We start from the raw sequence: 26,890 nt of genomic DNA, 5'->3' as shown, positions 1-26,890 counted from the left end.
TGTATACCAGAGGTCACACTTTTATTATGGGAAGAAGGTGTATATGAACCAAGAAAGCACTGGTTTTTCTAGAGGGAAATGCATGTGTGATTTCACATGGAAAATCCATTTCCAGTTACCTGGCATTCTAAGTTTGGGGACAGCTGGGTCAGAAGAACCAAGCTCCCTTGGACTCACTTACCAGAGAGAGTGAATGAGTCATACTCTCCATAAATGTGGTTTGGATTTTATGGTGCCCTGTTAACTTGTTTCAAATACTGATTGATGGGTCCTCTGACAAACACACTGAAATGTGATCCAAACAGTAAGAACTTGTTCTGATTACCAAATCGAAGGACAATGGAACAGTGACATTTGTGATTTATTGTTGTGTTTTATTTCCTGGCACTCACTTTAGCGATGAGGTGATCTTTGTTTATATGTACTATGAGAACAATCCTTTCCCATGGATGTTTAAGAGCGTGTTTATTTTGTATAATAACTTCAATGTTATGAGTTCAGCTAAGCTTACTATGTTGTGAAGTGTTGTTGAGTGTGTGTTACACGTGGTTTTGTTTTTGTTTTCATTTTAATCATGGCTAAAGAAAAGACAGAAAATAAATTCAGATTATTTTCTTCACTAATTTTTCAAAACACACAAACCAAGTGGATACTCAGAGCCAGAAGAGCAAAAGGTTATGAACATAGCCTATGGTTCCAGTAAGAGCTGCTTCAAATCCTGGGTCTGTCACTCACTAGATGTGCTACAACAGGCCAGGTACCAAACTTTTCTAAAGTTTAGAAAACTTTTCTAAAGTTTATAGACAATTCCTTGTCTATAAAATGGAGATACTAAGAGTCTATGCTCTATAGAATTTTTCTTGGCAAACAAATGAGGGTAAAGCAATTAATAAAATACCAGGCATGTATTATGCCTCAATAAACATTAGTTATTACAATATTTTTTTTATTTTTTTGGTTAAAAGTAATGACATAGCATGAATATCCTTTGGGCTAGTAGTGAACCAACCAACCAAACAAACAAAAAAACAAAAAACAAAAACAAAACAAACAAACAAAAAAGCCAATGTATTTGCCAAGAAAATGTAGAGAGAAATGTTAAGACATTTACTGAAGAATGATTACAGAAAATGGACCCTTAGCAAAATTAATCTTTTCACCTGAAATTGGAAATGAAAGAGCTGAGTTCTGAATGTGTCTTCTGGAAGAACCTTTCAGATTGTTCCAGTTGTAAAATTTGTATAAGAGAATGAAAGCACAGCCTTTTCTACTTATTTCAACAAATATACTTTTCCTTTGAAGTTGTACATGTGGAAGTCTTCATATCAAGGAATATGTTACAATTAAGCAGGGGCAATTACCACCCATTTATTTTGACCTAATATAGTTCAATGAGAACATTTTATAACAAATCTCCAGTGTAAAGTAAAAATTAAGATCAGTCCTAGTTAGTTAAAAGAAATAATAAACTTTATATTTTGTGGTTTTTTAGCAAAATTAGATACGAAAATTTCACTGTACATGTATTGGAGTTTTGGGTAGAAGCTTACACTTCTAAAATTACCATTGCAAAGACATTCAGCTAATCACTACACACAGTTTTACAATTTCAAGGGACTATTAAAACGTATACCTCTTTGCTGAAAATATTTATCACTGTAAAATGTTAATGACTTGGGAGCTCAATTTTTTAAAAGATTTTTTTTTGTGTGTGTTTATTTTTAATTTAAGAGAAAGAGAGAGAGCACAAGCTGGTAAGAGGCAGAGAGGAAGAGAGAAAATACCAAGCAGGCTCCACGCTGTCAACACAGAGCCTGACACAGGACTCCATATTATGAATGGTGAGATCATGACCTGAGCTGAAATTAAGAGTCGAACACTTAATAGCTGAGTCACCCAGGTGCACCTTGGGAACTGAATTTTAAGAACAGTAAACGTATCTTTTATTTCCAATGATTCCTGGTACCAGAAATAAAATAAACTTTAAAAGAAACATAACCTGGTCTCTTTTAGCCCAATAAATATAAAATGGGATCCACAGCCCCGTCCCTAAAATGGACCAGATTTTATTAAATTGGAACTTTGCACTCAATTTTTCTAACTAGATCTTGGAATTACTAATGGCAGTACCAAACTTTAGAAAGTGAATCTTTTCTATCTCATGGTAGATTCTCTAGGAACGCAACCGGTAGCCATAGACATGAGTCTATAATTCACACATTATTTTTTTTCAAATAAAAATCATAGACATATAATTCTACGTTCTAATGCAGTGAGCCCTACCTTCTGACTGGTATATATTCTCAAAGATTAGTGGGCCTTCTGACCTCCTAGTCTATCTCTCCCTTTACCACAACTTCTCACTTGAAGAAGAAAACAAAAAAGTTTCCAACTTGCTTCTTAAACTAACAGAAACTACCATGGATCTATTTTCTAACTATTTATTTTGTTATCTTCTCAAAAGGATGGACTCAAGTGGAAAATACACATTAAAAATACACAGCATCTACATTTGGAAGATGTCACTTGCAGCTGAAACCTCAGAGGAAAACTTTACCTGTAAACTATTTAAAATTCAGAACTTTTGCTGTTTGTATTTTGAAGCAGCTCACAGATAAATAATGACAGTTAACACCAGTCTACCGCATATTAAAACTGTGAATTTTAACATTTATCTAGTAAATGGCGACTGATCACATTTCAGTTGGAGAAACCAAGGTATAAAAGTCTGGGTGATTAATTAAAGAAGTGAAAGCAAGCTTTATTTCTTTCTGTTGCCCATAATGGATGCTTCTCAACCCCCTTTTCTTATTAATAAGTAAGGAGACAGTAAATAAACTCAGTATAAATTAGAAACTATTGTTTCATTCTAAAATTCACCTCTTCTCATAGTTAACAAGGTACTATCCAATAATGTAAGAATTGATTCCTAATTTCACATGTCCAATAAAAGAATTAGAAAGATGAACATAAGATAAATTGAGTTGAATGGAAAGCAACTGATGATGTATAGTTAAGACACTTAAAATCAGTCAGGAGAGAGAAGATACAGAAAACCAAGCCAACCTAAAGGTAGTGGAATTAATGTAATATGCCGATGCAGAATTCACCAAAAAGATTGTTCTTCATTACTTTTTGAAAAATACCATTTTTCTTAATTTTTTTATAGATCCTAAGCAATTGTTAGACCATGGATCTTTTAAAGCAATTGAGACCTGTGACATTGCTGTACAAATGTTCATTGCATTAAGCTTATATTTTAGTATGTGCTTACATGGTTCATATATGAACATGTAACACAATATGTTACATATAAGAAAATATAATGATTGGATTTTATTATGATTATTGATGTCAATCTCTGGTAAAAGCAGTCTAAGAATTTTTTTAATTTTTATTTACATTCCAGTTAGTTAATATGCAGTGTAATATTCGTTTCAGGTGTACAATATAGTGATTCACTTCCATACATCACCCTGTGCTCATCATGACAAGTGTCCTCCTTAATACCCATAACCTATTTAACCCATGCCCACACCCACCTCCCCTCTAGTAACCGTCAGTTTGGTCTCTGTAGCTAAGAGTCTGTTTCTTGCTTTGTCTCTCTCTTTCTCTTTCTCTTTTTTTTCCCTCTGCTCATTTGTTTTGCTTCCTAAATTCCACGTATGAGTGAAATCGTGGTATTTGTCTTTCTCTGATTGACTTATTTTGCTTAGCATAATACTCTTTAGCTCCACCCAAGTCATTGCAAATGGCAAGATTTCATTCTTTTTTAATGCTGAGTAATACTCCATTGTGTATATGTATCACATATTCTTTATCCATTCATCAATCAATGGACACTTGGGCTCTTTCCATAATTTGGCTATTGTAGTCTAAGCATTTGAGAAATTCAAAGCAAATGCACTTCTGTTGTGATGAGCACTGGGTGATGTATGGGATTGTTGAATCACTATATTGTACACCTGAAACTAATACAAGACTATATGTTAACTATACTGGAATTAAAATAAAGTAAAATAGAATGGGTAAAAACAAAGTAAATGTACTTGGGTGAAAGTCAAGGATAAACTTTAGCATGGAAAATATGCATGTGCAATATTACATTTCTCATATCGGGATTGCATTCCATAAAAATAGCTAGATTAGGTTTCAAATGTAAATATTTCACACAAATACATTTGCATAATTCTATTTTTATCCTATGAATATTAATATCTATTGCATTTGTTTAAAGATGTTTATTTAAATTCAACTGCAACACACATAATTTTTGGTCAAAAGTATCAAGCAATGAATTTCACATATTATACAGAGATTACTGCAAAATTATAAACACCATGTGAGTATAACAAGATAGGCTTGCTTGAAAATTTTAAATTAGATTAAATGAGCTTGAAAGATAGGGACTAAATGCTAACATATGGAATGTAAGATTTCCAAATGTTAATATAGTTAACTTTCTTGTAGTAACTACACAAACACACACACACACACACACACACACACTACTTTTATGTCTATTTCTAGAAGTAAAATAGTAAACTATAAGATTTATATGAGTAGAACAAGGAGGACATCTTGAGGTCGTTTCAGAAATGTACATTTTATTCTTAGATCCCACACACAATTTATGATTTAAAAAATAGGTCCTTTAAGCTAAGTTAATATGTTCAACATAAAATGGGGTTTTTCTACAAAAAAAGGCAAGGTTTTTCAAAAGCACTTAAATTCACTTAAAAGCATCCTCTCTCCCTTTCCTGTTGCCATCTCTGTTTCTCTCTGTCTCTGTCTCTGTCTCTCTCTCTCTCTCTCTCACACACACACACACACACACACACACACATACACACACACACAATCTAAGTCTAGAAAGACGTTATTTTTTGCTTAATCATGGGTAAAATTTTAACATATGCAAAAGACTGTACAAAACATTTTAGCAAAACTATCTTAAATATGTTTCTACTGTAGCAAAATAGAAACTTCTCACAAATATTGGTCCAATGCACTTCGTTAATCCACTGTTTATCTATTTTGCCATCCTACTCCTAGAAAAATAGAAATAACACAACACAATGAGTCCTGTATACATCTTTTCCTATGCACTTTGAGTTAAACCTGGACTCGCAGGACCATTGGCGGAATGTTCTGGCTCCTCAGGGCTACTTGTGACTTTAGCACCTTCATCTTCTTTATTTCCTTCATTGGCCTTATCAAGGGCATCAGGTGAACTCACACAATTAGCATCCTGTTTTGCTTTGTCCAATTCATTATCAAATTCAATTTTATCTTCTTGATTGTTGCTTTTCTTTATTTGTCCATTCTGGGCAGGATAGGCACTAGCGACGATATCGTATAGGAATTGGTATTGCTCCTAGTAAGAGAAAGAAGCAAGAAAGATTATGTAATTATTATAAAGGAGGTTTCTGTAATTATTTGTAGATCAGATGAAAATTAGCAAGAACTATTAATTTACTTGGAAGTCTTGGTCATTCTTACTTGTTCATTCCCCTCACAGGCCACGAGGTGTCTCATTTCCGTGACATGGCCCAAGATGCCACTTTTTGAGGTTAATGCTTCAGGAAGCCTATCCTGATCCCCATAGGTTAAATTAAGTGCCCTCATTTGTGTCCTTCTTATAATCTCTGTCATTTCAACTACTACACTGTTTAATAAATATCTGCCTTTTCCTCATGCTAAATGGTGAGTCTTTTAATGGCAAGAGCACATAACAGGCACTCAGTACACTTTTAAAATCAATATATGCAAGTTTAGTGTCATACATAATTAAAAGCTGCATATATTTGAGTGAGTAGCTAAGTTTATATGGCGACTGGTTATTAATTTCCAGATTGCCCTCTGCCAGCTGCAGAAGATCCATGCTTGATTGATTACAAAACTGCCACACTTATTATCCTCTCTGAATCCACACTTCTTTGCAATGTGACTTTGCAGACCCTTTCGAGAAGAGGCGGGGTCGATCTCCACATTCTTAAAGCTGAGCTGCCCCTGTGACTTGCTTAGATAAGAAAACGCAGAGGAGGGCACATTGTGCCAGTTTCAAGCCTAAACCTCAAGGGGTCGTGCGCCCTGCCACCCTACTCCTTGGAGATCTACCGCTTTTACGTGAATATGCGTGGGCTTGTCTTTTGGAGACAGAGAGACCTGCATTCTACTCATCCCTGTTGCCAGAGCTAAATGCCAGCGACTGCCAATCTGCTGGTCGTAGAGATCATTTTGGACAAGCCAAGCTTAGTGGACATATCAACAGCAGCAAACCTATGAGTGAGCTTGGTCTAGATTGGCTGAACCTGACGTCATTGGCAGAAAGATTTCATGGTTCCAATATACTATTGAACTATAATAAATGTGTTTTTTTTTCTGCCACTAATTTTGGAGTGCTTTGTTACACAGCAATACACATTAATACAGGAGTAAAGATGGGGGGAAATTAGGGAATTCATGAGCGCTTGAAGAAATGTCTGACATGAATTGCCATAACAAATTGCTGGCAAGCTCCAGTTAGGTCTCTTATTTATATTAAGGATAATGTCATGTGAATTATCATGTAAAAAAGGAATATAAAAAAGAATAGAACAGTGACCAGAAGACAAGAAAAGGAAAAGAAAGGAGAGGATTGGAGAAGAGGGAGAGAGAAGAAAGCGTCAAAATAAAAATGCAAAACACATCAAAAACAGCTCTAAGGTCTACTTACAAATGTGGGAACCATTCCTGGTCTAGCTCTGCGCAGAGATTTTACTACTTGAAAAACATCTATCACTTCTTCTGTTTCTGCACTTTCCAAGAGATTTAACAAAGCACAAAACAGTCCTGTTTGCTGAGATCCATCTCTGTAAGAGGAAAAAAAGATTTAAAAAGAAAATAATTCTACATTTTATGGAAAAAGTTATATTAGAATAAAAACTGAAAGGGAGAGATAGAATGCATTCTTCACTTCATGTTTATTGTAATTATAGTATTCCAATCTTGTAAGAGCAAAACATTTCTGCTAAATCCATTTTTCGGACAAACTTTTTTCAGTTTGAGATTATAATAATCTTATACTTAAAAAAATAATTGTCTTAGGCTTTAAGCATATTTTTTACTCTGTTTAACACCTTATAGATCATAATGCATTTTTATTTACATCTGAAGTTATTAGGACAACTTTCATAATTCCAATTTGCAGATGAGGACATTGAGATTTAGGAAAAATAAAGACATGACTAGAAATCAATGAAACCAGAAATCCTGGACCCAATATTTTGTATATTATTAGAATGCATGATTTTTCTCCTCTCTTCTGTTTCTCTAATGCTTTTACAAATGTCCACATTTCTGGATCAATAGAAAACTGATGCTTGGTGAAATTTTTCATTAAAAAGAGGACAACTCGATAATTTACCTAACTGTGACAAGCATGTTACATTATAATAAATATTCAATTTAAAGAATATGTTATTAGCAGGATTTTATTTATTCAAGTCTTTTCAATTAATATACAACTTATAATATGTTTGCTGATGGCAAAGCATTCATTCCTCTGGATTCTGTTAACACCTAATAGAGTGGATCAGTGCATAGAAGCATAAATAAAATGCAATATCCATCCATCTGTCTGTTCATGCATCCTTCCCTTCATTCATTAACTCATCCAGGACATATGACATTCCAGATTCAATGTTAGGCACTGGGACTGAAAGATGATATGACACTGGTAGTAAGAAATTTACAGACTAAAATGATTACACTATAATCATTTCTATCATATTTCTGTAAGAGCTATGCTGTGGGAGCAAACCTGAGAGAGTGACTGATTCCACAAGAGGCTTTCAGTGTGGGCCTGCATTTTATGTATTAGCATAAATAATCTAACGGGAAGTGTGGACCATGAAGTCAAGCATTATGAAGATTTTTTTAGAGAATATGCTATCAAATCCCACCCACCCGCAGTGAATGAGGAGAGGCACATTCTTGTGATGCTTAGTTCCTTCAGTGGAATTCTTCTTGGGGAGTTTTTCTTTGAGAATCTGAATCATAGAGATTAATTCTTTGGGTTCTGGAGGAAGCTCATCCACATTCCAGTTATTATACTGGTACTGGTACACAGTCCGAAAATCTTTCCTCTAAAACCAGAAAAGAAGAGAACATTAACTCACGTAAGGTTCAGTCCCTCTAATAACTTGATAGTCACATTTTCTTCACAATTACTTTCATTTAACTCATCTTAAAGTTATAATAAAACATTATATACCTTTTGCTTTACTTTTATAGAGTAATGTTTATTAGTTCTTCTACCAGACCAATCACCAGATCAAAAATATATACTCCTGAAATTATTTATGTACCTTGGAATGTCTCAGTTCAAATACACGGAGGGTATAAGCTGAAGATTGGTTGGTGTCTTTCATATCAACTTGTATATCTCCATATGTCTGCTTTCCTTCTCCCCAGTACTGAGCACAGACTTCCTAGATAAGAAAGAACATGATTCAACACCTTCTTCACAAGTGTTCTGTTTGCTTTTTAACACATTGAGATCACCTCTTACTGTCTCCATCTCTCTCCTCTCTCTCTTTCCTCCCATTCTATTAAGTTGAAATTACTAATTGTGTTCTAAAATTAAAACTTGTCCATAAAACTCTACAATCTATCTTAAGTATCTTGGACATCCATTCTACAATACCTGGTGTTTGCTTGTGCAAATCAAGGGAACTGAGAAATACCCAAAGTGGCCAGGACATCACTGGAGTGGCTCTGTCACTGCTAGTGTAGGTCTTTGAGATTTGTTTCTCCCTTCCATACCCTTATTATCAACTCTTCAAAATTTATAGATTGAGCTGGTGTTGATCATGACCCCTGCCATAACAAGTCTCACTGTCCCTCCAGTGGTCTTTGAGGAAGGAGATTTCATCCTTTAGTGCTTTGTCGCTGTATCTTGATGACCAACACCATGAGCAGTTTTTTATAAGTTAACTGCAAATCTAAGTAAAGGGTCAGATTGAAGTGTAGGTGGGTCACAAAAGTGTGTTCTCTCTCTGCAAATGGCTCTGTACCAACTACAGTTCCACAACTTCCGACAACAACAGGCAGATGCCTAAACTACCATTTCATTTTCCAGTTTTCACAGTTTGATGAAAAAAATAATTGCTAGAATACCATGCTGGAATTCCTAACAAGTTACTAAAAAAAAAAGTAGGGTGCCTAGGTGGCTCGGTTGGTTGAGCGTCAGATTGTGGCCTGGGTCATTATCTCGTGGTCCATGAGTTTGAGCCCCATGTGGGGCTCTGTGCTGACAGCTTGGAGCCTGTAGCCTGCTTCGGATTCTGTGTCTCCCTCTCTCTCTGCCCCTCCCCTACTTGCACTCATGTGTGCTCTCCTCTCTCTCTCTCTGTCTCTCTTTCTCAAAAATAAATAAAAAACATTTAAAAAAATAAAAAGGAAAAGAAAAAAAAACATAAAATAAAAACAACATTCTATGTCAGGGATAGGGAAACAAAGAGAAGACAGAGAGAAAGAGAAGGCATATAACTGCATGCTTATGAGAGTGTTCACTAAATAGGCTTTAACATAGGGGCGCCTGGGTGGCTCAGTCGGTTAAGCGTCCGACTGCAGCTCAGGTCATGATCTCTCGGTTTGTGGGTTCAAGCCCTGCGTAGGGCTCTGTACTGACAGCTCGGAGCCTGGAGCCTGCTTTGGATTCTGTGTCTTCCCATCTCTCGGCCCCTCCCATGCTCATGCTCTGTTTCTCTCTGTCTCTCAATAATAAATAAATGTACAAAAAATTAAATAAGCTTTAACATATGCCATATAATGTGTTAGGTGCTAAAACTAAGTAAAATCTACTACCAGAGAAATTTAGATAACTCAAAGTATTAAGCAGAAGATCAAATACATGTCATAGGCATTAAGCAGATCAAAATGGACCTTAGGTTCACCTCCAACTATAGAATTGTATAATGCTGAATATTACATGAACGTAAAGAAGGCAGGATTTAGATAAATTTTTAAGGAGTTCTATCTAAACTCCTAAATATAAGGAGTTCATATATCTAAATGTGCCCTCTATTCCCATTTTGATCCTTTTCTAGAAGGATCTAGAAGGATCCTTTTCTAGAAGAAAAGGATCAAAATGGGAATAGAGGGCACTTTAGATATATGAAATGCCAGTAAATTAAGTCTCAGTGATGAAAATGTAGATTGTGCGTTAAGATTCAGTCAGAAAACCTTCTTGTCCAGAATAGAAATTATGGAAAACATAAAAATATGAAGAAAATGGAAAGATATATGAGGGTCTGGTTATTGAGGGTCTTCAATATCAGACTGAGGAGTCTGGTTCTCATCTTGAAGAAAATAGGAGGAAAACGTGTCAGTTGCTACTTGTTTGTAGCAAGGAGCGACATAGAGACAGCTGTGCATTAGATGATCCACAGTTGGAGGTGGCTGGGTGGCTCAGTTGGTTAAGCGTCCGACTTTAGCTCAGGTCATAATCTCACGGTCTATGAGTTCAAGCCCCACATGGAGCCACTTCAGATCCTCTGCCCTCCTCCCCCTGCCCCTCCCCCGACCCCTCTCTCTCTCTCTCTCTCTCTCTCTTTCTCTCTCTTTCTCTCTCTCAAATAAATAAATAAAACAAAAAAAACAAACAGACAAGCAAAGTTGATCCACAGATGGTGTGCAGTACCAGACAAGGGCCACATGAGAGATGGTCAGAAACCAGACATGAGTTGCTAGAGGCCAACACTGGGATGGAAGATGGTAAGGATGAACAAAGGCAACTGTGTGACAGAAGGGTCAAAAACACTTGGGTATATCCAGCAAGTAATCCAAGAATGGCGAATGATATTTTATGACAGAAAAACAAAAAATATTCTTAAAAGTACAAACCTGGTCTCCATTCTTCAGCCCTGTCAGCATAACAATAACTTTGACTTTTCTTTGGAATATCATCTGCCAAAAGTCGCCAATGGTCTCTTTTAGTGGTCCCTGAGCAGCAATCATCACTTCAGGCTTCCAGTAACTCTTTAAAAGAGAGAGAGAGAGAGAGAGAGAGAGGGAAAGAGAGAGAGAGAATCTGTTACTCTCACTCACTGGTGAGAGAGCAGTGGATTCTTAACATAACTATTTGGAAATATTGTCACTTAATTTGATATCCATGCTTTCATATAAAAACATTAAGATTCTTAGGTCCTAGAAACAATGTGGTATCTTTATGTAAAATACTTATTTGGTTTATGACAATACTTAGCTAATAGTATGAAATCAACTTTAGAACATACACTATCCTAACAAAACTAACAAGTTTTCCCTTCCAAAAAGTTTTAAAAAGTTAATGTGGTTGAAAAAGAAAATACAGAAACATTTCAAATTATCTTCATCATGTCTCTACCTAATTGATGTATTTTCTCAAACTGTATTATTTTTCAAACTAATATGAAGAGTCATGTTTGTCATAAATTGTAACCAATAAGCATTGTTTTATTTTGTATCAACCCGTTAGGTTTGGATATCTTTAAGTCTTTCAGTAAGTTAAAATATAGTATTAAAAATTAACACTTTTTTATCAATCAATATATAGTTATGGCTAAGCTCATAATTCTTTTATAAACTCACTTAATGAATGGCCATAGTAATATAGTAGATTTTTCAAAGGGTTAGATCCTGGGCTTTGGAAATTTAAGTACCTACCATTATAAATGACGCATTGATGTATTTACTTGTTTCCTCTGAGTCACTGTCATCATCAGAAGATTCATCTGAATCATGCTCACTCTCTTTGCTCATCTCTAGTTCATGTTTAAGTGGCACTCTGTTAAAGTCATCTATGTAAAATAAATTAGTAGTAAGTCTTTCTTTAAAAAATCAAATCTCTGCTTGATTGTCAGGTAGAAATTAGAGAAGTGACAGATTGCATCATGGAAATTTACTAATCTATATGAAATGAGACCCTACATAAAATTCAGTTCTTAGTGATTAACAGATTATAAAAACACAGTCTAAGAAAAAGAAGGTCACAAAAAGTTTCTTGGAAAAACATGGGATATACCTCTGTGTTAAACAACAGATAGATACCATAATATTCCAATATATCATTCGATCTTTGACACATATACTTTAGTTTCCCATGAAATATCATCATTCTGCTAGATATAAGGTTAAATTCATAAAGAAATTAAAGAAATGCATAGTTTAGGTAAAAACCTAATTTCTTAATTATGTCAATTAACATCAAATTAATAATCTAACAAGTATCTCAGATGACTTATTATTTAATCAAGAAAATTATTTAGTCCCATAATTTCTCACTTTCTCAATCTCTTTAATCTATAATTTCCTAATCAAATGATCTGATTAGCTATATAACCATCAACTCCAGATTTTGAACTAATATTTATAAGGACTTCAGAAATTAACTAGGTCAACCACATATTGATATGATTTATCCAGCTGTCTAGTTTATTAGCTTGGGTTATATTTTCTCCATGCTAATTTTACTTTATGCCAATGAATAAAATTATAGTTTTATCAGACATTACCTACCAATTCTTAAATAACGGAATTCAAGTATAGAAACTGTACATGCATTGATCTGTTAAATTTGATGATTAACAGTTTATAAGGTAGTTTCTACCTACTGTCAATCTCCCAGATAGAAGGAAGGGATGAAGAGAACACAGAAAGAAAAAAAGAAGCAATTTTTGCTACTGGCAATTACCCTGAAACAAACAACTGAAATTAACTAAAGATGAGAGAGAACTAGTAAAGAAGACTAGGCCTTTTTTTCTCCCACCTGCAGAGGATACGTCTTTCTGACAACCCATTTCAGAAATAATTGGTAGAATGAAAATACTGGATACAGTCTATCCTCCAAAGTCCAAAATTCTTTGGAATTGGACTTTCAAAGAATTTGTTATAATTAAATATAAACAGACTCTTAGCTATTCTCTACTGTCAATCCAATGTTGAAAATTTGCTTCAACGTAATTTGTGTGTGTGCATCTTACATTAAGCAAGTCCAAAAGAGAGTTTAATTTTATCTAATACCAAAAAAAAAAATAAATAAAACCATAAAATGAACTACATACATGGAATGATGTTAGAATTCCTGTTTTTACTTTTATTTTGTTCTTGATTTCCAATGTGCTGTGTCCTCCAGCTCCTATACGAGGGAAGTCTCTGAGGGTAAAAAATAGAATGGAACACTCCTTTTAAGACGTAAATATTGCTTTTGTTTATTATTGTGACATAAGATGCTCCCTAAAGTATTTCATCAAGTTTTGTGAAATTTACATGTGTTTCCCATAGTTCACAATTTTTACATTTGCCTCTGAATTTTTCCTTTTAATTGTTCAAGCATTTAATATGTATTTTTTAAATTTTTTAATGTTTTATTTATTTTTTTTGAGAGAGACACAGAGTGTGAGCAAGGGAGGAGCAGAGTGTGAGGGAGACACAGAATCCGAAGCAGGATCCAGGGTCTGAGCTGTTAGCACAGAGCCCGACACGGGGCTCGAACCCATGAACTGTGAGATCATGACCTGAGCCGAAGTCAGTCGCTTAACCGACTGAGCCACCCAGGCGCCCCAGCATTTAATATTTTTGACATGGAAATTTTGAACTAAATATATACAATTATATAACAAAATATGTTTCCTACTAAAGAGCTGCTGAAAAGCAAAATAGCATGGTTTGTTCTTGTATAAGTTGAAGCACTAGGCAGATGTTGATTATTATCCATATTGCAAGGGGTAACGGTAAATTATTTTTAAATGATCATAAATAAACTCTCCAGATACGGCATTCACAGGAGATTTGGCTCATGCTTCAAATAATTGATAATTGATTTGTTAATGCCTTCCCTACTGCTTTTCCTCTCACTCACAGTTGCTAATCAGTCAGCAAGACCTATCATTTCTGCTGGTGAAGCTCTCAAATCATTTTGCTTTTCTCTCTTTCTACTTATTACAGTCCACTTTGATTTCTCACTTGAAAATGTCAACAGTTTCTTAACTGGCCTCTTTATCTTCAATCTCACTTGCTCTAATCCTCTTAAAACTTGAAACAGAGTCCACTGAGGCTCCTCAGAGGTCTCCCATCATTGGTAGGAAGTATTCAACCAATCCCTTTACTACTGCACAAAAACCTTAGGGAATGCACTCTTGATAGTCTGTCCCGCCTCACCCTTTGATAGGCCCCTTCCACTACAGCCAAACCAACGTCCTCAACTCCCCCTGGGAAGGGGTTGAATTGTCCTGAATCTTAGCAGATTAGCACGTGTGTTTTCTGCTTGGACTGCCCTTTCCCTTGTCACTCTAACTTCTACTTGCCCTTTAGCTATCAGTTTAAGTGTCCTTTCTTCTGAAAGGTCTTTTTGCTTTCAGCCCTTTCTCCCCATTGGTCCTTAAATAAATATTTGTCAAGTGGATGAATAATCTAAACCAAGAGAGCTCATCATGTACAGTTTAGCAGGATTTTATACACATACAAACATATGTGCATGTGGATGTACATGTGAGTGTGTGTATATATATATATACACATATATATACACATGTATATATACATATATATACACACACACACACATATATATATATATATATTTAAATATGGTTTGCTCTTTCAAACTAAATATGGCACCCTGTTTCAAACCCCATTTATTGCTGTGTAACTGAATGAATGAAAACCTCATCAGTGAATACTAGGCCACTTGAACACTTCCATGAACTGCTTGAAAGCTGATGCCTTGGAAAGTATTACAACACTTTTTTTGCTCTTGTCTGAACAGTCACCCAGTGGTCTCTTCCCTCTAGTCAATACCCAGTATTATAGATAAAACTAATGGTTCGCCTTCCTTGAAGACATGGAGGGGTTTTCACACCTCAGTCTGTGCTTGTTTCAGTTGCTACGAGTCTAAGCCTCCCAGGGCATCCATATTCTCTAGAGCTCTACTACTAAATAATTACCTAAATGATTATCCTAAAATACAACAAACTCAATGTCTTATATCCCATCAACCAATGTCTTCCTCTCTGCCCTCTGGTGCTCATGGTCTGTTGTCAACAAACTGCCATCCATCTTAATGCTTTTCTTTCAATAGTCCCTTCACCTTTTTTCTGGGGAGGGGGCAGGTGCACCAAGTGAAACTTGAGTGTCCCTTGAAAACATCGCAAAAAATGCAGTAGTTCTTTAAAAAAACAAACAAACAGGGGCGCCTGGGTGGCGCAGTCGATTGGGCGTCCGACTACAGCCAGGTCACGATCTCGCGGTCCATGAGTTCGGGCCCCGCGTCGGGCTCTGGGCTGATGGCTCGGAGCCTGGAGCCTGTTTCCGATTCTGTGTCTCCCTCTCTCTCTGCCCCTCCCCCGTTCATGCTCTGTCTCTCTCTGTCCCAAAACTAAATAAACGTTGAAAAAAAAAAAACTATTTAAAAAAAAAACAAACTGAATTCTCCCCTCATACCCCATATACATCACAGCGTGAAAAGATATGTGCTGTCGGTTTCTACTTGTAAACCATTTCTACTCATTTCTCCTTCCAAATACCCAACTACTTTGATTTTCCTGAAATCACGTCACCTTCCTTTAACCTTTTTTAGAGGCTTCAGGTACTGATTACTGAATCACCCCACCTCCTTTAGTTTCAGACTTGTATAATTTTTCTCCCCAGGTCTGTCATCATTCTTGTTTACTTCTACATTGACAAGCATGATCTAGCCAACACTCTAGTCTCTTCACTTCTCAGCTTCTTTACCTCCTATGACCTTTCCCTCCACTCCGCTGCCATCCACTTTCTCCATTCTACCTTTTTAAGTTTCATTTCAAATGTTCATTTAAAAATTACAATTTCAACCATCCCATTATTGAAGATTACCTCTTTCCTTCCCTGTCATTTGTTCTAGTATCTTCAGTTTAGCAACGTGCAAGTCTATCAAAACTTCCCATATACTGTCCTTAACATTTTCTCTATGTGCCCAATGTCCTTCTGTGGCCAGTTTGCTCTTTACCATCCACCACTGTATCATTCATTTGCAAACACCCTCAATTTCTTCACCTGGGACTTTCAAACTGTCACTTTAAGAAATCCTCTGTGGAGGTGGGGGATGGGCTGGGTGGTCCAGTCGGTTGAGCATCCGACTTCAGCTCAGGTCATGACCTCGCAGTTTGTGGGTTCAAGCCCAGCATCAGGTTCTGTGCTGACAGCTCAGACCCTGGAGACTGCTTCAGATTCTGTGTCTCCTTCTCTCTCTGACCTTCCCCCACTTGCCCTCTGTCTCTCTCAAAAATAAATAATAATAAACAATTCAAAAAAGAAAAAGAAATCCTAGATGGGTTTAACTCAACTATCTGCATGCACAGCCCCTGTTTTCAATGTTTCTGTAGAAAACAATGAAACCAGATGACTCTCTTTAAATTCATGACCATAAATTTCAACTTTCTACTTTGATATAACTATTTCATATACTTTCCCCTTTCTGAAGCATAAGCTTTGCTTTGCTCTTCTTATCCCTAAAAGTTTAACTGATGATCTCTTGCTTCATACCCTCTTTAGAAAAAGCAGGCAATTGGATGAGAAATGCCTCAACTTCCTATCACCAATTCTACGAACTGACCAACATCTCTACTCTCATCTTCTTTCTACCTTTATGCTTAGATGGAATAATTTCACTGCTCCCATCAGTTATAGTCTCTGGGTTACACTCTCTCACTATGTCTATCTGCAAATCACTTTGACTCTTATGCCCAAAATTGTACAAAGGGAGCAAAATTGTACACAGAGCAAAAACCCAATCATATTTGTTCAGTGAAAGAAGTTACTCTTTCAGTGGCTTTACGTAAGAATGTTTAAATGGCATTCATAAGTGTTTCCAAATGGCATATAGGGGAGCAAGCAGAGTTAGTGTACTGAATACGCTTGATTTATCAGCTGAAAGAGCAAGAAAATAGCAATTAAACATCCTTCCCCTCAAGACTACTCTGGTAGACTGCTAGTTCTTACACGATAGTACAGGTCTTCTGGTGGATTGTGTTACGTGGTGATTATTATATGCTTCACCTCCACCCCCCACCTCATCCTTACTTTGAGCCAAGACATTAAACAATTCTGTATCCGATTAAAAGCATGTTCCTGGTCTTGTGAAACTCTCCAATTTGACCAGTTTGGCAGTTCACAGACAGTTTCAATAAACTTGATATCAGTAGTGAAAGAGAAAAGGTACAAAACATTTTGTTTGGACAACTGAGCAATCTGGAGATAGCTCCACAAATTCTTGGAACGAGTGAACTACATCCTAGGCTGGCTTTCAGAGTAATTGCCTAATAAATAGGTTAGGACACATGTATTTATCCTTTAGTTTCTGTCTACCAGCTCCAGCCAGTTAAACTTCCTAAGTAGTCATAAACTCCTCTAATTATTTCCTTTACAAACCCAAACCAGATGTAGTTTTAAAAGGTGAGATGCTACATTGCCTTTGGCAGACCAATTTTGTGGGTATTACTATTATTTTGACACTTTATTTTATACCAGCTTAATGAGAAATAGTTAAAAGGGGAGGGCTGGGGACGCATTTCTAAGCTTAAACAAGTCTCCTGCATAACAGCTGTTATGTTTTAGGTATTTCTCTTGAACTCCCTTTGTCTTAGTTTCCTCATCTGTACTCCATTGGTTATGGTGAGGCCCAAATTCAGGAATCATGCCGAATTCACACCCCCAGAAAATAGCCCTCCTGAAAGTTAACTTTAGTAACTATTATTATTGCTATCACATCATTACCTGGAATTCAGCCTCTAGGGGAGATGGCTCACTGGGGGGATCTCTTTTCTTCATGTTAAGTAGATATGGATGTAATTCAGACAAACTTACTTCTGTTTCCCCAAATTGGTTGTATTCCACCAAGGCCTGGTGGATCAAGATATACTGTGCCTACAATTTCAAAGAAAAATATGGATAATTAATTGATAACTTCTAGTCTTATGAATCATATTGAAATAAATTATGCATCTCTATAATTGTGCTCAGATTGGGACAATGTTTGTAAAAGAAAACCAATGCCCATAACATTTGAATAGTATGGAATTTGGCTCTCACAATTCTCTGGAATGTGAGCAAATTCCACTTCAGATCATTTTTGCAGAAAAAAAAATAGCTTGGTACATAGATTAAACATATACTATGTAGTGCATAACTTTTATTTGATTCCTAAAAATTAGAAAACATTACCTGTTACTTCCTTCAGTGACCATTATTGAGCCAGTGAGTCAAATTACTAATATATAAAACTATAATAAATATCTAAGAGGAAAAAAATCAAATTGATACTCCATACAACACATTAGAAAAAAAAAGCTTTCTAGAATCTTTTAAAATAGAGAAAATTATCAAAAAAACACAATACACCAAATCCACATTTAACAACTCCCAACATTTTTATCATATTTGAATCCACTATTTTTAAATAAGTGACAAATTTGTGATAACATTCAAGCCTCTTCAACTACTAATGTTAGTTTCCTGAGTTTGACTATATCCTTTTAGCCCATTTACTTTTTCCACAGGAAATAATTTTTCCTTTTGTTCCTGGTTGACAATCTATTTTTATTCTTCTATAGTGACACCCATGTATCTGTAAGCATCGTACAAATTTGTGTGCTTTTTAAAAATTGTGTAAATTGGGGCGCCTGGGTGGCTCAGTGGGTTAGGCATCGACTTCAGCTCAGGTCATGATCTCCCGGTTCGTGAGTTCAAACCCCGCATCAGGTTCTTTGCTGTTAGTGTAGAGCCCACTTCGGATCCTCTGTCTTCCTCTCTCTCTGCTTCTCCTCTGCTTTTGCTCTCTCTCTTTCTCTCTCTCTCTCTCTCTCTCTCTCTCTCTCAAATGAATAAACATTTAAAAAAATAATAATAAATAAATTAAAATAAATGGTATAAATAATATCTTACATGTTTCATTTGGTGACTTTATTCACTCTTTGTTTTCATCTGAACATGTAACCAGATAGATAGGTACAGACTAAGATTATTCCTTTCACTGTAGCATAGCATGCAATTGTGTGTCCATGTATTGTTTGCCCTTTATCCCATAAAGTGCTTCCTTTTTTTCCCTTTTGCTATTCTATCAATATTGAATTTAACATTCTTTTTTTTTAAGTTTATTTATTTATTTTGAGAGAGACAGAGTGTGTGTGTGAGCAGGGGAGGGACAGAGAGAGAAAGGGAGAGAGAATCCCAAGCAGGATCCTAGCTCTGAGCCCAGTGCAGGGCTCAAATTCACAAACTGTGACATGAGCCAAAACCAAAGTTAACCGACTGAGCCACCCGGGTGCCCCTAATGAACATTCTTGCACGTGTTTTTAGTTATGCACATTTATAAGTGCTTCCCTTGGGTATATACATATATGTGGAATTGCTGGGTCAAGTGCAGGTATTTTCAATAATAACCATCCCTTACAATTACTGGTTACATACTTGTGCCAGAGACTTGCCTATGCATTTTCTTTGGATTACCTTTTTGTCATAACTCTATAGGGTAAATATATCACTGTGTCCATTTTACAGATGACTTAACTGAGGCACAGAAACATTAGAAACTTGTGAAACTGTACATACCATTAAGAATTAACAGCAAGATAGGAACCTTGGAAGTCTACTTCAAAATCTGGGCTATTATTCACTCTACTACTCCGTGTCCCTAGCTCTAATTTTATGAGATGCTGTCAAATTAGTTATCAGTGTTTTTGTTTATTTTTTTCCTTTCTAACATGTGTAAATGGTATCTTATTATTAATTTGTGTGCTTGTTTGTTCACATATATTTATAATCATCCTTCTTCTGCAGGACTTTCAGCCACTAACACGAAATGTTCCTAACTATAATTGGTGCTTATCAATTGATTTAGTTTTCATGAAATAAAAAGAAAACTATTTTCACTCAGTTGAGAAGAATTTGGATTTCTTTTAAGATCACGATTCCCTCCACAAAAAGACTTCAGTCAAAAAGCAAAAGGGATAACAGTGATTGAAGGGGAGCACGTACCTCCACTTGAACCATCAGGCACCTCTGTCGCCTTAGCTTGACGACATAACCATAAACGTCCACTTTGTTCTCTGCCTCCAGGCCTTCTAGCATGGCGTCAATTCCAATATAAGTGCCTGTGCGTCCAACACCAGCACTGACAAAACAACAAGCAAACAAACAAACAAATAAACAAAGTGAAGGCATGATCACGGCGGGGAAATGAAAAGACAACAGGGGTGAAGCAGAGGAAAGGATAAAAGTCTCTCCTCACAGACTGTTTTCCAAAACAGCAATCGCCAAAGGGAAGGGTGTTCTCTAACAGCCCAAGAGGAAGAGTTGGGACAGTCCTGGTGCCGGCCTTGGGAGTTCTCCATGTACCTGCAGTGCACCACAATGGGGCCACTGAAGAAGTTGCTGAAAGCGTTCACTCTCCTTCTCAGCTTGAGGAGCAGGTGAGGATCCTCAGGAACCCCGTGGTCAGGCCAGCTGGTGAACTGAATGTGAGTCACCTCTCTTCCGGTTGCTTTTTCTTTTTTCTAGGGGAGAGATAATTTTTTCTCTGAGATGATTTTCTTGCAAGCAAATTATCTGACATAAATAAGTGGGGGCAGGGGGGAATCCAGTATCAAAAACTCCTCATTCAAAGGTTTTCAGCCATTATTACATTTTTTCTTTCCAATCAATCACCAGGAGTTGAGATGTCATGCAGGGGTGGCATGCACTAACCAGCAAGCAATAACTTACCAGTAAGGTAAGCAAGGTGTGGTAAGTTCGTGGAAACTGCTGGGAACTTTCATGCTGCCATGCCAAAACCAAACAGCAAAAACAAACACACACACCAAAAAATGGGAGTGTGGGTAGGTGGAAAAAGATATGAAGTAAAGGCCATTCTCACAGTTCTTTGAAATATTTCCACTTGGCAGGCCAGCAAATTTTCTTCATGTGAAGAAAGTCTGATTAATTGTTCTGTTAATGCTATACTTCTTAGCATTAGAAAGGTCAGCTCAGACTGTAGAGAGACAACTGAGGAAACTCAGCCCCAGACTACAGCTCGTATTTGTCCCAACTTCAAGATAATTACTACAAGATGAGTAATTCATAGTTCTCTGACCTGGTGTGAAGAAGAACCACCTACATTTAGGTAACAGAAGAAACAACAAGACTTGGGTGGTTGTAATTGTCTGATGGGAAATGATTATGTTAATTAAGAATAATGATGAGACTAATCAATGCAACCAGATCTACATATTACCCATAAGTATGGATGAGGTGGGGGTCTCATGCCTAAGTCCATCATGTATTTAACCACAAACTATTGGTGGTGGAACCACTGTTCCATAGCCTTCTGTGGCCCATAGTAGTTAGTAATGCCATGGGAGCCTTAGAAGGCCTTGGAAGAAATATATAATTGAAAGGGGTTGTTTTTGCATCTTTAAACAGCTTTAAGATATATTCACATAGCATAAAATTCATTCATTTAAAGTATAATTTTTTTATTATATTCCCAGAGTTGTACAATCATCACGACTATCTGATTACAGGACGTTTTCATTACCTACTCCCAAAAGAAACTCTTACTGATTACAGCCATCCCTCTTCCTGCTTCACCTCCCTCAGTTCCAAGCAATCCTAACCAGCTTTCTGACTCCATAAATTTGCCTATTCTGGGGACGCCTGAGTGGCTCAGGAGGGTAAGTATCTGACTCTTGATGTCGGTTCATGTCATGATCTCACAATTTGTGGGTTCGATTCCGACATTAAGCTTTGTGCTGACAGTGCAGAGACTGCTTGGAATTTTCTCTCTCTCTCTGTCTCTCTGTCTCTCTCTCTGCCCGCCCCACTCTATCTCTCTCAAAATAAATAAACTTTTAAAAAATTTGCCTATTCTGGATTTTTCATAAAAACAGTATCCTAGAACATGTGAGGACCTCTGTTTTAACTATTATCTAAAGCCCTACCGACTGTTTTTTTCCAAACTAACATTTTATCTTTACTACATAGTTAGTGCTTTGTATTTCTTACAGTAGTCTTTAATTGTGCCATGTGTATATTCTTTCCATAATGGTAATTAATAGACCCGTAGAGAATAAGGGCCATTTTACCATTCATTCGATAATTCAGTCATGTATTCAACACAGTTAAAGAGCTCTTTTCTTTATATGTCAAGAGTCATAGAATTATAAATACTTTTGATAGGACTTGGACAGACAGATCCTACTTTCACCAGTGATTTAACTTGACCTGCTGGCTTGTGTTCTAACCCAACTCCTCCTCCTGTAGGTTGTTAAAAATAATTTTTCTTAGATATAATTTCTCACATTTAATTCCATAATTGTATTTTTAGACAAACCGTATGAAAATAAAAATATGTGATAAAACAAACTCACATTTGTAATGTTCAACTTCTGAATGATATAATCTGGACACCTTTTGTGCTCGGTGATCTTTACCACAACATCTCCAAAAGTCCGTGTGCCCTCTTCCATTGACGGCCAGTATTCGGCACACTTGTTCTATATTTTAAAAAAATATTAATAATTTTTGTTTTTCATTTAAACAAATGTATGTATTAAGACTCTTTAAAAACCAAAACAAAAATCATTCATCTGAAATTCTCAAAATATTCATGTATTCTCCTTTAAGTACATATACACCTTAAGCTGTGATGCTTGAAATGTATTCCATTTCCCATTAATGGCCCTGATAGATTTCCTTCATACTACGTAGCCAGAGGATGATCTTCCCAGGCTTAGCTGCATATTAAAAGGAGATGTGCTCGGTTGTCAGCAGAAATGATGTGGTTGCATGTGGTTAATTTCAGGCTGGAGGATAGGGAGGCTTTCATGCTTCCTAAAGTCCCATTCCATGAATTACCACGTATCTGCCCAAGGACAGTTTTCTTTCAAGTATTCTCAAGCACTTGTGAAATCATTTCACAGAAATGCACTAAACTTGTAACAATAGTGCAAAGAAATAGGAGTCAAATGTAAGTCCAGCAATTAAGCAGAAGCACTTAAATTTTATTCATATATACATATATTCAGGTATGGACACTATTTTTCTACATGTGTAAAAAGTTCAAATCAAGTGTCATACTGATTAAAATAGAGAACTGTCTGTTTTTGTCATCCATCCAGCACGTGTGTGTGTGTGTGTGTGTGTGTGTGTGTGTGTGTGTGTGTGTTTTGAAATACGATTCAACACTCTCTTTTCCTAACCCCAACCTTTACCCTACGAATCCTACCCTGTTTCCTTCTTCACATCGAGTGACCATGACAATGACTGTGGCTTTCTGTTCCCAGATCATCCTCCAGAAATCATCAACAGTTTCATCCCTGGGACCTAGGAAGTAAATAAACACAAACTGATAAGAAATATCTTCTTAGCGCTATGAAACAATTTTCAAAAAGAGTGTTAAACTGTCAGATAAATTACCTTGTGCAGCAATGTATTTCCTGGGTTCTTTGAAACCCTGTTCAAAAAACACACAAAGGCATATCATTTACTGAACACTCAATTATTTCTTTATGTGCAAAATCATGAGTTAGAGGAAGTTAATTTAGATCCACCGTCTCTTGGTTGTGGATTTCTCAGGACATTTTCAAATCATAAGGGGGATTTTATTAACTCATGGTCACCCTTTAAACTGCACCAAACATGTTAGCACTTAAAAACACCATTCGTGACCTTTATGTATCTTTGCTATATATCCAAAACAATTTTGAAAACTGGACTTCATCCTCATCGGGATGATGCAGCAATTTACAAAAATAATCCAGACATTCTTATATTTTATGTCCTGGCAACTCAGAGCACCGTCTGTTACAGTTTAAACCTTCTTACAAGCCATATTGTTGCTTTGGGGATTTTTACTCAATTTTTTTCAATAAATCATTGTGAGATATCCCCACACATCTACCTTTTAACTAGCGCTGGGATAGACCACCGATTCCCTAGACTCCTTGTCTGCCATTGTAGATAAGAGACAGAGTGACTTTAATTTCATTACCTACAATGTTTGCTTTTTCCACTCCTACTACCAAGGCAAAGAAGGATGACAGAGGCAAATAAGATATTGTGCTAGTTTCTTCCAAATTATCTCATATTCCTTAAATTCACCTGAGCAATCAGAGAAGCCCTTCAGAGAGATAACCTTCGCCCATTAGATGAAATGTTGTTACATGGGCCAACCTTCGCCCATTAGGTGAAATATTGTTACATGGGCCACAAGAATTCAGGATTAATGTTAGTAACTTCTTGAAACTTCTATCCCATGACATAGTATTATTTATACATTAGCTCGTTCAACACTTATTTATTAACGGGCTACAATATGTCAAGTACCTATCTAAAAGCTGAGACACATTTTTCAGGAGCTCCTAGTTCTTCTGCTGGAGACAAATAAGTAAAAGTCAATACCATAATTCCCACATATATTTGAATAGGAAATATAAGGGGTTTTTCTCAGAGATTATCTAAATCCTTATAAAATCTTCTGTCAATTACCTTACTTTGAAAAACAACGTTTGGAAGAAACACTATATACCAAAATAAAGTTTATCAATGCTAATTGTGAAAGCCTACAGAAGTCACCTGCAGAATCGGTTAAAATAGAGGTCAAAATTATGGCACAGTACTAGTAATTATCTTTAGACTATGACCTCACATTTGTAACTGTTGCTTGTGATTATAAACAAGCCTTTGAGGATAATATTAAAAAGGAATGAAATAAGAAATGGTATAAGAATATCATAAGCACATGTCATTTGTTGCGTGGGATAGAGCTTACAAGGACAACAGCAAGCAAGGATACAAAATTGTCATGTATCAAACAAAGTTGATGGGAGGCAGGACATTAGTACAGGTTAAAGTGATGTCTTTAGGGACAGAATACTTGAGAAGAAAAGTCCCAGCCCTGCTTCTACGTGTAGAAATGTTTCATAAATGATCGGAATAAAAAATATTCTTAAATATTTTTTTTTCATTTTACAGAATATGTGTGTAGAGGATTGAATAGCATTTTTCAAAACTCATATCTACTCAGAACGTCAGAGTGTGAGTTCATTTGCAAATACGGTCTTTGTGGAAGATAAGGCTATAGCCCTCTGAGGCTGGGCTCTAAATCTAATGACTGGTGTCTCCTTTTTTTTATGTATTTTTTTTTACTTATTTTTGAGAGACAGAGAGAGAGAGAGAGAGAGAGAGGGAGGGAGGGAGAGAGTAGGAGTGGGGAAGGAGCAGGGAGAGAGGGAGACACAGAATCTGAAGCAGGCTCCAGGCTCTAAGCTGTCAGGACAGAGCTTGACAGGGGGTTTGAACTCATGAACCGTGAGATCATGACCTGAGCCAAAGTTGGATGCTTAACCAACTGAGCTACCCAGGAGCCCCAAATGGCTGTTGTCTTTATAAGAGAAAGGAGACACAGTGCTGTAGAATAACACAGGGAAGATCATGTGATCATAGAAGCACATTTGAAGGTGATACAGGCACAAGACTAGGAAGGCCAACGATTGCCAGGAACCACTAGAAGCTAGGAGAGGCAAAGAGCAATTTCCCCCAAACCCTTCAGAGGCAGCATGTCTCTGCTGACACCTTGATTTTGGATTTCTTGTCTCCAGAACTTTGAGAGAATACTTTTATGTTGTTTTAAGCCATCTTGTTTGTCATACTTTGCTATGTCGGCCCTAGGAAACTAAGATACCATGTGAATAAATAAATATATAAACAAACAAACAAGCAAACAAATATAATTTGACCATTTTACTACTCCACTAAAAATTTATATATTCGTGTGCATCGAAATAAGCAAACCTCAGTTTCAATATCTTTCTGCAAGAAAAGCTGGTGAATTGCCTTATAGCATAGTATACAATTTGTCTACTATTTGACTGTCAAAAAAATTTTTTTGGCATTCTTCATATATTGCTGGTGGAATGTAAATCGGTATGGCCCAGTGGAAGACCATTTGGAAATATCTTTTAAAATTGCAAATGCATATTCTCTTTGGCCTAGAGATTCTTCTTTTAGTATTTTATCCTAGATACACTAAAACCCATTGTAAAATAGTAAGTCAAGATTTTTCATTGAACCATTGTTTATAACAGAAGATTCTAAACACATTTAATGTCCATTAATATAGGCACTTATTAACTAAATCACAATACAGCTATACCATGAATGACTAATAAAATATAAAAAATACAGAAATTTTCTATGTCCAGGGTCAGCAAACTACAACTTATGTCTGATTTTGTTAAAAAAAAAAAAAAGTTTGGAATGCATTCACATTGTGTATGGAATTGTGGCCACTAAACTTCAGAGCTAAGTAGTTGTGACAAAAATGTTATGTCCTGGAAAATCCAAAATATTTGTTGCCTGGACTCTTACAGAAAATATTTGCCAAACCCCGTTCCTGTAATGATATTATTGTAATGTATTGTATTGTAATTATTATAAGGATATATCCATATATATTTTTATTGTATCATTACTATATATATATATATATATACATATATGTGTATATGTGTATATATACATATATGTGTATATATGTGATATACATATCACATAACTTTACAGGTTTATAAAGCATGGCACAGAAAAATGTGAATATTATGTTAACACTTTTGGATAAAGAGAAGATAACAAATGTTAGTGCCTTCGGACTGGATCAATAAGAAACAATATAGAGGTTACCTTGTGTAGTAGGTGGGAGCATTGCACAAATGGTAGATTGGGTGGAAAGAAGCTATTTTTCAGTCTCCCTGTTTTTACACTGCTTATTCTTTTTTAAATGTGTGATGCATTACTTATTCAGCAATTATATAATAAATAACATTTTAAAATATTTTGGATAAATTAACCATATGCA

The 26,890-nt window shown here is 36.1% G+C and overlaps 1 protein-coding gene across 5 annotated transcripts in view; it reads right to left on the bottom strand.

Annotated features, from left to right (window-relative positions):
- Positions 1-4,226: 4,226 nt before the first annotated feature.
- The window catches only part of PTPRC (protein tyrosine phosphatase receptor type C), a 130,708-nt gene continuing 108,044 nt past the window's right edge, over positions 4,227-26,890 (bottom strand). For all 5 annotated transcript variants that reach the window (XM_019821942.2, XM_019821944.2, XM_019821945.2 and 2 more), the window contains 13 exons: positions 23,452-23,488; positions 23,261-23,358; positions 22,404-22,529; positions 20,395-20,552; positions 20,035-20,170; positions 17,776-17,925; positions 13,089-13,179; positions 11,692-11,825; positions 10,891-11,025; positions 8,352-8,474; positions 7,951-8,129; positions 6,719-6,854; positions 4,227-5,377 (listed from right to left, as the gene is read on the bottom strand). In XM_019821942.2, coding sequence (XP_019677501.2) covers positions 5,102-5,377; positions 6,719-6,854; positions 7,951-8,129; positions 8,352-8,474; positions 10,891-11,025; positions 11,692-11,825; positions 13,089-13,179; positions 17,776-17,925; positions 20,035-20,170; positions 20,395-20,552; positions 22,404-22,529; positions 23,261-23,358; positions 23,452-23,488 — 1,779 coding nt within the window. In that variant the 3' untranslated portion in view covers positions 4,227-5,101. The remainder of the gene's footprint in view (positions 5,378-6,718; positions 6,855-7,950; positions 8,130-8,351; positions 8,475-10,890; positions 11,026-11,691; positions 11,826-13,088; positions 13,180-17,775; positions 17,926-20,034; positions 20,171-20,394; positions 20,553-22,403; positions 22,530-23,260; positions 23,359-23,451; positions 23,489-26,890) is intronic.

The sequence above is a fragment of the Felis catus genome, chromosome F1 (genome assembly GCF_018350175.1).
Source record: "Felis catus isolate Fca126 chromosome F1, F.catus_Fca126_mat1.0, whole genome shotgun sequence".
Classification (NCBI taxonomy): Eukaryota; Metazoa; Chordata; class Mammalia; order Carnivora; family Felidae; genus Felis; species Felis catus.
Note: the sequence above shows the minus strand (reverse complement) of the source record. Positions and strands in the feature narration are given on the sequence as shown.